The sequence below is a fragment of the Vulpes vulpes genome, unplaced genomic scaffold (genome assembly GCF_048418805.1).
Source record: "Vulpes vulpes isolate BD-2025 unplaced genomic scaffold, VulVul3 u000000648, whole genome shotgun sequence".
NCBI classification, from domain to species: Eukaryota; Metazoa; Chordata; class Mammalia; order Carnivora; family Canidae; genus Vulpes; species Vulpes vulpes.
In genome coordinates, this window is record NW_027325769.1 from 1 (window position 1) to 11,085 (window position 11,085).

General features: G+C 43.4%; 1 protein-coding gene across 1 annotated transcript; it reads left to right on the plus strand.

The window, feature by feature from the left end:
* Positions 1 to 22: 22 nt before the first annotated feature.
* Positions 23 to 8,575, plus strand: LOC112922135 (pumilio homolog 3). The gene is made up of 4 exons (XM_072745322.1): positions 23 to 243; positions 2,035 to 2,122; positions 4,456 to 4,546; positions 8,290 to 8,575. Exons 1-4 carry the CDS (start codon positions 184 to 186, stop codon positions 8,420 to 8,422), a joined length of 372 nt encoding a protein of 123 aa, XP_072601423.1. The 5' UTR covers positions 23 to 183; the 3' UTR covers positions 8,423 to 8,575.
* The last annotated feature ends 2,510 nt before the right edge of the window (positions 8,576 to 11,085 follow it).

Consider the following 11,085-nt stretch of genomic DNA (forward strand, 5'->3'; position numbering starts at 1 on the left):
CATTCACTGTGTTCCGACAGTAAGAAAGATACAGCGATCCGCCGACGAGAGCTCTTAGAGTCCATCTCTCCAGCTTTGTTAAGCTACTTGCAAGGACATGCCCAAGAAGTAGTATTAGATAAGTCTGCATGTGTGTTGGTATCTGACATTCTGGGAGCTGCCATTGGAGATGTTCAGCCTGCCATGGATGCCATTGCCAGCTTGGCAGCGACAGAGCTACATCCCGGAGGCAAGGACGGAGAGGTAATGGCTGTTGCAAGACAGGTGGAAAGTGGCAGTGTCGCAGAAACCCCAGGCACTGAGAACATTGCTTTCAAGAGAATTTTAATGCTTGTTGTCTGAACTCACCCCATCCTTACAGCACATATGATCATTGTGAATTCAAAATCTGGTGCCATTACCACACCATCTTTCTCAGAATCATCCTATGACTTCATATTGCCTACAGAGGAAAAACAGAATCTTCTTAATGTGGCTCTCTGTTGTCCATAGTTGGCCCCAGGCTGCCTTTCTAGCATAGCAGAAACAGGCAGAGGGAAGAGCACATGCTCTTAAATATGTTTTGAATTTGCTTTGGATTTTGGCACCTTTCTGCATTTGCACATGTGTCTTTCCTCAGCCTGGATGCTACCTGTGTCTCCATTTTGCTGTGCTGTCACTATAGAAGGCCTCACTCATCCTATAGGCTCCCCAGAATCCTTCTCATCAAAGTCTTCCCCCAATTCCCTCGCATTAAGAAAGTCTGCTCTTGGGGATCCCTGGGGGCTCAGCGGTTTTGCCCCTGCCTTTGGCCTAGGGCGCAATCCTGGAGTCCCGGGATCAAGTCCCGCAGGGCTCCTGGCATGGAGCCTGCTTCTCCCTCTGTCTGTGTATCTGCCTCTTTCTTTCTCTCTCTCTCTCTCTCTCATAAATAAATTAAAAAAAAAAAAAAAGTCTGCTCTTTCTGATATCTATTGCCTATGTTATTTGGCCTTTGAGTAACTCTGCCTTACATCTTAAGTTCATTGATTTCGTGCACCTGATTTGTGTGAGGCAGTGGTCAGCACTGCTCTCTCCGCCCCCTCCCAAGAGCTTACTGTTTTATTGAGCACGTTATTTAAATGAAGATGTGCACAGATAATGACCTAAGTGAGGACTGAGATAAGTGCTGTGAGGGAAACCTGTGGGTTCTGTGGGACTGTCAGAAAAATGGGAGCCAGCGTGTCCCTCAGGAAGGCTTCCCTGAGGCAGTGAAAGCAACATCTAGACCAGTGAATTGTAGTTTAATAAAGAGTGGCAGAAAAAAGATTGTAGGCAGAGGGAAGAGCATGTGCAGCAGTCTGAAGGAAGAAGGAAGCTCGGTTTGTTTGAGAACAGAAAGCTTGGGTTGAAGGTGGGAGATCAGTTAGCAGAGGGAAGAGGAAGGCAGAAGGCAGACTGTGCAGGGGCTTTGTCCTACACTAAGTTCTTGATGAGCAGGTGTGTGTGTGGAGCCTACTGTTTGCTGATGGGGCCATGGATCTTAAAGAAGCTCTGAACCCTGACTCCGTAGAGCAGAGCAGATTGTCAAACTGGGAAGATGTACACATAACGAGTTTTCTCCCTAAGAGATTGAGCCTGTTGTCTCCAATGCTCATTAGGTAGAGAGCTCCTATGTATGTGGGACCAGTTAATATTTAAACATCATTCAGCACCAGCTTTCAGTGTTTCTGCTGTAACGTTGTGTCCCATAAGTTTACGTGCACCTCAGAACTGCATGTTGCATCCTGAACAGTGGTTATCATGATGTTGAGATGAGCACTGTGCTGGTGCTGTTCAGCTGGGAGCTCCTGAAGCTGAGCCTGAGTGCTTTTTAGTGGCTGCCTTGAATATACATCCTAATTTAAGTCTAGGGCTTGGACTAAATCGCTGGTCTCTCCAGGTATTCGTGGTCATGCTCAGTAAAGACCTCCTAAGTATCGGTTAGGACTTCCACTTGCATCCTTACCTGTGTGTGTCAGAGAACAGACGGTAGGCCAGGGCATGGCTGAAAACAGCTTTTTGTTTTCCTTATAGCTTCACATAGCAGAACATCCTGCAGGACACCTAGTTCTGAAGTGGTTGATAGAACAAGATGAGAAGATGAAGGAAAGTGGAAGAGAAGGTAGGCTATAAAACATGAACTTCTATCTTCAGTGAAATTTCCTAAACCCTTCCCATCCCTGAACTGTATGCCTACCATTTATGGTCACATGAAATTTGTTGAGTGTTCAGAAATAGTGTCTATGGACAAGAAATGATTTAGTGCTTGCAGGTAATGCTTTAGTAAATGCTGAAAATTTATGTCCTGGCGTCCTTTAATTTTTTTTCTCTTCCCCACCCTCCCTCATTTCCTCTCCTCCCTAGCTACCATAGACTTCAGACCTGGCGTGGTCAGGGCCCTAAAATGCTATTCTGTTCCCTTAGGGGAATGAGAGTTGGGGCAGGGAGACATTCGTGATTGCCACTACCCCAATTGAAAAGCAGGATATTTATTTCTAGTTTGGAGGGAAGGATAAACAAGAAAATTAACCTCATGAGAATTTGGAACTAATACCTATTTAGCATTGAAATACATGTGACCACAGAGCAAGCTAGTTCTTGGCCTTTGTGATTTTCACAAAGTGTTGAAACACGGTGTTGAAACAACCCTCACAGCTGCTCTGTGGAAACTCTGCTTTCAAGAGAATGACAGCATCTTTTAATCTAATTAACTTGTGTACCATTCCTTTCTTGGTCCTGCCTTTGACCAGACTTTTTGTTACTAAATTTGAGCTCCATCCAGTATTTTAGCCACTAAGGAGATTCCCCCCCATTGAGTTGGAACAGTTTGGGCTTTCTGTCACTGTGTCTGAAAAAAATGACAGATCATGAATTTATGTCTTGAGGCAAGTTGCAGTTCTAATGGCTAGTGAGGCCATCAATGGGGCACTCAAGCTGTCACTTCTCACTCTGCCTTTAAGAGTAGAGACTTGAGGCTGTATATCACCACACACTTTATAATAAAGGAGAAAGCTTCTTGTAACAAATTTTGAAGAAAAATAATGTATTGAATAATCTTATACTAAGAAGTTGGTGCACAGTCGAGCTGAGTTTGTGTCAGAAAAGCTCTTTGGCTTGCTTTCAAAATCCAAAGAATTTTCTAGTGATATTTTTCCTTAATTCAATTACACTGACAGCCCTAAAATGCTTGTTAGGGACCTGACGTGTAAATCCTATTCATGTAGCGCCAAATCAGTATGGGTGTAACTGTCTTGGTTATCTGTTGCTGTGTAACAAGCTGTTTCAGAGCTTGGTAGTTCTCAACATCAGGTCAGGGTTTGGTGGAGCTTGGTTTTGCTCTGCTTGCAATTATCTGGGGCTGCCTTGCTTGGGCTCAGTGTCCACCTGGATGATGGCTGGCACTGGCTAAGTCCAGCAGCCTCAGTCCCGCTCCCTGGACTGCTTGGGCTTCCTTCCAACATGGTGATTGTGTTTTAAGAGAAGAAAGCAGGTGCATGGTACTTTTATGATTTAGCCTTAGAAGTGATGGAATGTAACTCTCTTGGCTAAGTCCGTCACAAAGGCCCACCAGAACTCAAAAGAAGACATTGATTCTACCTCCAGGTGGGGGTGGGGGGTGTGCAGCATTCTAGAAGAGGGCCCAGGACAGGAAATACTGTCCTGGGTTGTGCTCACCTTTGGAAAACTGCTGTCTCCCTCGTGAGATGATTACAGTCTTGACTTCACATGTGCCATGAAGAGCTAAATAGCTCTTGGTTTTTAAAAGGTCCTCACACGTGGGGATCTTTGAATGAATTATACATACTACCGACCCAAGATACTGCCTTCAAGATAGGTTGTCCATACTTCCATCTGCTCCAAATTGTAGCTTTCAGAGTTTCTCCTTTGCCAAGAATTAGTTCACTTAGCTGTCAGAGCGAATAAAATATACCAAGAACTTGGGAATCTGATAATAACAAATGTAATAATAACAAAAGATGAATAATATTTTTGATGGATGGAAGTCTAGCTTTGTGGAGAGAAATTACCAAGTGTCAGCCAAAACAGTCACCTGACCATTGGTTGTACTCATGGCACCTTCCAAGTGAGCATTTTCCACAAGGGAGAACTTGATTTCATCCAAGCATGAGGTGCTACTATCAAACATTTACTTCCTGAATACCTTTCAGGTCAGGATTAAATCATTAAAGACTACAAAGACATGCAAACACAAGCAAGCAAGCATTTTATAAGAATTCATTGTTTGTCTTCAGTAATTGCTGCTAAACTTGGACCAGAGTTGAAAGAAATGGCTATATTTAAACACATTAAATAAATTGGAGCTGGAACTTTTAGTGTTAAGGGAGATTGAGTGAGAACTCTTTTTATTAAAACATACTTAGAGATTTAAGGGCAGTAGGGAAGGAGATGAGTTTAACTCTTGTATAATGTTTACTGAGATTGTCTATGTTTCAGGTTGTTTTGCAAAAACACTTATAGAGCATGTTGGAATGAAGAACTTGAAGTCCTGGGCTAGTGTAAACCGAGGTGCCATTCTTCTTTCTAGGTACGTATCATGGGCACCTCTCTGCACAGGGCCTCCTCCTGATGCCTGTTCACCCAGAAGATACTTGCTTCACCTTCTTTCTCCATATAGCTGATTAATTTGTAGAAATCCCTTTCGCTACCTCTTTCTTTGTTCCCCAAATTATGGAACCCTCCCACACCCAGTTATTATAAATTATGTCATTCATAGGATTTGCCAAGTATATATGCATTCTGGAGCTTTATTTTTGTCATTATTACTTATCTCAAAAAAAGATCTATAATAACTAGTTCACCTATTGGCATTTAGCATTTGTTGGCTTAAAATACACATTATGAAATAACAAGCCATAAACAAGTCATTAGTTCAGCTAATATCACAACTCCTAACATGGTCCTCACTCCTATAAGCCTATTGTAACCCATTTCCACCATCCTGAGAGACAGATGCAGAAGAGACCACATCACTTGTTTTTTTTCTCTTTAAAACTTTATTATTATTATATATTTTTTACCTTTTGGTCTCCTTTATCCCTATTACTCCTCTACCCTCCCCAGCCTCCCCCAAACACGTACTTCCTTCTTCAGTTCTCTGTATTTCTGAGTTTGGTTGGTTTGGGGGACTTTTTGTTTTTCACTAGATTCCACATATAAGGGGCACCTGGGTGGCTCAGTTGGGTTAAGTTCCTGCCTTTAGCTCAGGTCATGATCTCCGGGTCCTGGGATTCAGCCCCAAGTCTGTCAGGCTCCCTGCTCAGTGGGAAGTCTGCTTCTCCCTCTCCCCCCCCTTCCCCAACCCTGCCCTTGCAGGTGTGAATGCACAGGTGCACGCTCTCTCTCAAACAAACAAAATCTTTTTTTTTTTTTTTTTGAAGATTTTATTTATTCATGAGACACACAGAGAGAGAGAGGCAGAGACAGGCAGAGGGAGAAGCAGGCTCCATGCAGGGAGCTCGACATGGGACTCAATCCCAGTACTCCAGGATCAGGCCCTGGGCTGAAGGCAGGCGCTAAACCGCTGAGCCACCCAGGCTGCCCAAAAATCTTTTTTAAAAAACAAAAGACTCCACATTTAAGAGAGATCATACAGTATGTGTATCATTTGATGATCTCACCACATTTATGGCTTTGATCAAAATTATAATTGTGTTTTTGATGGATTAGCCCTGTCCTTCTTAAAACTGTGACAAAATTGCTTTTTTAAGTCATGACTAACTTTACATGCAGTTTTCTTAACTGATATTCAAATATTCCTAAAAGGATTCTGGAGGCATTTGCTAGTGAAGTCTGCATGCTAATTGTTTATTTCCAATTAAAATAGTAGAAAACTGATGATTTGTGAATCGAGGCGTGAGCTCCACTGGTATATTGTTCTCCAGAGTTATGTCGAGTTTATAATTCACAGGTCATTGAGACTTCAACTTCCATGGATGTGAAACCCTTCTATTAACAGCATCCATTTAAAATAGATTTGTTTGTTGTTGTGCAGCAATCACTGTTGATTTGCTTTTCTCCCTGCTGTGTTACCAAGGTTTGGAAAAAGAGATATCAGTCTTAAATGTGAATTTCCCAGTGTTTCACAGTGCAACATACCATGCGGTATAATCTACATTGTTTGTAAATGTCGCAAGTCTTCATTCAGTATATAATTTGACTTGGAACACATATACTCACAGACACACTCCTTATGGGCATTCATTTCTTCCTTAGATCAGGATCTCCAAATATGTGGCTAGTGCAGATAATTTTATTCAGTTCTCATTAAAATTAGTTAATTTTCCAGTCGATGGTGAATAACCAGAATCCTTTATCTGAAGCGGGGACTTTTTTCACATGAGTTTCTTTACCAGGCATCTAGAATGTTAACACGTACTACTGACATATCCTTTCATTAATAGTCAATTAACTAAAAATTCAGCCATGCCATACAATTAATTTGTAAAGATTGCTCATCGATCATAGCTCCACTTAGGTAGATTTCAAACATTAGAATTGCACTACAGGTTTATTACGAAACGCTACTAGCACATAAAATGTTTGAGGTTCTAAAGGGAAGTTAAACTACAAGTGACCTAATAATTGATGAACACAATAATCAATTTTTTGTGGTTTTAGAATATTGTCATGTGCTTGACTTGTTTGGTAAAATTCTCTGCTTGTTTATATTTTACTTCAAATTCGTGCAGTGTTTTTCTCTCCCTGAGTCCTTTTTACAATAAGTGAAAAGGCGTCCTGGGTGAAAAAAGAGTTTCAACCTTGTATGCAGTCTGAAAAATGACTCGGGGAAGCAGAATTCTGTAGCATTTAGATCGTCATGAGCTCTAGGCACACTTCCTGGGTTCCAGTCCCAGCTCACTGTGTAGTTGTGGGCAAATTATTCAGCTTCTCTGAAGCTTAGTATCTTGGTTGTAAAATTGGATTCATGATAATCACAGGTTGTTATGGAGACTACATGAAATGGCATATATACAGTGCTTCGCATTATGTCCAGTGGGTGTGTTCAGCAACTAAAACTTTTATTACTACTGTGCATTATGTGACTATGTGCTTAGCCAGTTTAGAAAATAAAAACTACCTGGTGAGTCACAAATCCATTAAGAGGCGCACTTTTCAACTTTCTCAGCTTTGCATGTGGTGAGCTATACTTGTTGCTTGTCTCCTGCAAACAGCAGGATGCTGCTTGGTGCTGTTAACTTAACCCTCCTCTTTACCCACATGATGTAAGTTCTGAGGACCAGGGGACTTTGGGAAATGTCAAGTGATATGTTTTTAGGATGTGTTTCAGAGGTCAGCATGAAAATGTGATCAGGAAGAAGAGGGAAACCAGGAGATTGAGCCCTGGCATTCTGTGGTCAGATGCCTGTGTCCTAGCCCCTGCTTGAAGAGAAAGCGGCCTCCCTGTTAACCAGCCTCCAGGATTCCATTCACTTGCGGTGATAGAGCACTTCAAAGTTTCAGAAAGCAGAGCAGACTTGTTTGCTGTTTTAATGGCTCCCCTTTATTAAGTGCTTACCAAGGGTCAGGCTCTGGGTGCTCCAGGTACAAGATCATTTGAGATTCACAAAATCTCTCTGAGGTAGAAGGTGGATTGTGTTGTTGATCCCATTCATAGGTCAGGAAATAGTCTTAGAGAATTTAAATAACTTGCTCCTGGTTGTACTGTCATTGAGTGGCAGAGGTGGATTTCACATCTAGGCGGTAAAGCTCCTCACCCCTTCACATGTTTTAGCTACAGAATAGAGTGGGCCTGCCTTCCTACCTCCCTGGCGGTCCCTCCACCTTTCCTCCCTGCACCCATACACTTTGTGCTAATTCGGTCACTCAGCACTTCTTGGCCATCTGCTCTGCACATGTGGTGCCGCAAGATAAAGAAATAAAACACAACATTTCTGTTCCTGAGTTTATCCGGGTGGGGAAGGGAAGATAGAATACATGCAGTAAATATTTTTAAGATGGGGTATTAATCCTGGGATAATCACAGTGAATGTAGGCCCAAATCTGTATGGTGCTGAGTTGCTCCTGCCTTGGAGTGACTCTCCCAGCAAGATTATAGAATGTTTTGTATTGATGTGGTTTCACAATATAGGCTCCGAGCCCCCATTCATTCATCTGGTGAATTTAAAAGATGTATTTATAATTACAGGACTTGCCTCACAAATCAATGAATCGTTTATATACCTTGCGTGGCAAAAGTAATTGCAGATGATTAGGGGTTTTTATGAAAGACGACTTTTTTGTTTGTTAATCTGTGTCTTCTCTCTTCAGCCTTCTCCAGAGTTCTGATCACGAAGTTGCACACAAAATCAAGGCTGGACTGAAAGGCCTCATTCCCACACTGGAAAAAAACAAAAACACCAGCAAAGGAATAGAAATGCTACTTGAAAAGCTGGCGGCATAGTGGACACAGTTAAGAACAAGATAGAATCATTTTTCCTGTTCTCTTTTCCCAGAGTGGAAAAGAAGGGCTTGGGTCCACCTTTCTGGGAATCTGGGTGCTCAGTATGTGCTTCTTCTTTGTATAAGAGTCTATTTATAAAACATTTTCTAAAAATGGTCTCTCTCTCTTTTTTTTTAATCCCAGCCAACTCCTCTATCATACTACTGAGCAAATGAAATGTGAGGCGGTAACGTGAGAGGTTTAACCGTCCTAGACAGTGGAACCAACCAGATACATAGCAGGTAGGAGCATGAGTTGATTCAAGGAAGAAGACGTCACCAGAAGCAGTAGTCTGAGAAGGCTTCACAGAGGAGGTGGGGTTAGGGGACCGTGAAGGAAGGCAGGGCAAAGAAAAAAGGAACCCGGGGGAGTCTGGTGGGAGAAGGGAGCAGAAAGTGAATTGCTTTGGGGGAACTTCTGGAAGGAGAGGGAATACCCTATAGCAAGAGCAGCTGTCTTAGGGATTGGGTTCCCGGTTAGATTTTGTTTGAAAGGGACTCAAGAAACGGAAGGCTCCAAGTGGGGAATGTGCTGCAGGAATGAGGGCATCACCGTGGTAGAGGTGTCAGGTCAAGGTCATTGGGAGAATCTCCTTATCTTTGGAGCCAGAATTTCCAAGTAAATAGTTCCTTGTGATAAGAGTTTCTCCCTTGAGATTTTCCCTTAAATAGTTGAAGCCTTTACAAGGTTTGTGTTAGAGGAAAGGAGATGCCAATTTGTTAACAGTGCAGAAGTTTAAATTTAAGTGTGAGTAGGATGTTTGAATTTTAAAACTGCTTGGTGGTTAGCAACCCAGTGTGGAAGGGTTGGTAGACTCCTTAGGGCTCCTGTAGCTCTGCCTGCTTTGGATACCAAGCCTTGGGGCTTTCTGTAAGTAGCCTGCGGTACAGGACATCCCCCCAAGCCAGTCCCTGCATTACACCTGCTGGACAATGGTTGTGCCTTATCTGACCAGACTGAGGCGGCCCAAGACGACCGCCAGCATACAGGACACCAGCATGCCACCCACCTCCGTCTTGCTGGAAACACTGAGCCCTACCCAGGAAGCAGAAGAGCTGATACCTGTAACTGGTCTTTGGCATTGGTCATCCTGCTGGGTCTCAGGTGGAGGTGGGATGGGTGAGGAGATGAATGGGTGAAAGGCAACATCAGAGCTTTCTTTTGTTTGGCAAGTACATTGCAAATGTGATTGCCACAAAAAGAGCGCGTTCAGAAAGGAGAGAAAAAGCCCTGCTGTTTGTTCTGTCTCCAAAGTACCATGTATCATTTGAAAATTAGAGCCAAACCAAAGCAGCAGCCTTTCCTCTGGCCCGCTTTTCTGCACCCCTGCTTTGCCCTGCCCAGAAGCAACAGATCTCCAGTTCTTTTCAGCTCTGCTAAGTTTGCAATGCAGATTTGGGTTTTTGTTGTGGGTTTTATTTGCTTTATTGTAGGCATTTTCTTCTGACTTCTTGTTATAGGAAAATCTAGATTAAGACTTTTCACGACACTGGGCACCTGGGTGGCTCAATCAATTGAATATCTGACTTTGGCTCAGGTCATGATCTCAGGGTCCTGGTTTGTTTTTTTGTTTTTTTGGTTTTTTTAAGATTTTATTTTTTCATGAAAGACTCAGGGAGGCAGAGACATAGGCAGAGGGAGAAGCAGGCTTCCTGTGGGGACCCCGATGTGGGACTCTGTCCCAGGACGCCGGGATCACGACCTGAGCCAAAAGCAGATGTTCAACTGCTGAGCCACCCAGGTGCCCCAGAACTGCATCATTTTTGGTAAATCAGTGTTCAGGGCCTACCTAATGACGATGACGTAAGTTGTTAACCATTGACGTAAGCCGTAAACTTTCCTTATATTTCTCATACCATTTTATTTTTCCTGGAATTAATTGTTGCTTCATTAATTTTCATTTGCTTATTTTTCCACATTCTTGTCATCGCTTTTCCCCAAACTTTTTGTTAGAATTGCCTCAACTTCTCTAGCAGGTTCCATTTTTGTCTCTTTTTCAGCTGGGCAAGGTGCCCCTGTTATTCCAGTGTCCATGCCTTTCCCTGGGGCTCTGGGGCCCTGACCCATGGGATTCAGTGTCTCCCACCCAGTATGCCATGTGTGGTCCTGGAAGTGCTGAGGTTTTACCAGCTTCATCCACCACTCCACCCGGCCATGCACACACTGCTCCAGTGGCTCTTGCCTTAAAGAACTCTGGTGTAAACTCATCCTAGGGAGCCCGTGCCTTAAGTTGTTGGTGGATTCTAAGGAGCCTGGCCAGGGACCATTGGAGGTGGTGTTCCTGGGAAAGGTTTCTTAGACTGTAGACCCCCAAGGCAGAGTCCCTGGCCTGCCAGCCAACCTTGGGTGTGCAGACTGGATACTTCAAGTTGGTGCCCTGCCTTGCAGCCAGGGTAGAAGATAGCATGCTGGTGGTGGCGGAGCCGGAGGTGGGAAGGTAAGCTGCAGGATCCATCAGCGCCTAGAGCTGCCCTGCTGCTGGTCGTGTGGTTATGCAACGTGACCCTTTATCGGGCCTTTTGAATTGGATCTTCAGAAACTTGCACCTAGAAGTGTGCAGACCTTTCTTTGAATATTTCCACACCAACACATTGAATTGGCTGGCATTCTTGTTTTTCCCTTAG

Excerpts from the sequence above, each read along its gene's own strand:
- LOC112922135 (XM_072745322.1), top strand. The coding sequence starts at position 184 with ATGGATGCCATTGCCAGCTTGGCAGCGACAGAGCTACATCCCGGAGGC. Across the intron at positions 244-2,034 it reads CCGGAGGCAAGGACGGAGAG|CTTCACATAGCAGAACATCC; the intron begins GTAATGGCTGTT and ends TTTTCCTTATAG. Across the intron at positions 2,123-4,455 it reads GAAGGAAAGTGGAAGAGAAG|GTTGTTTTGCAAAAACACTT; the intron begins GTAGGCTATAAA and ends TCTATGTTTCAG.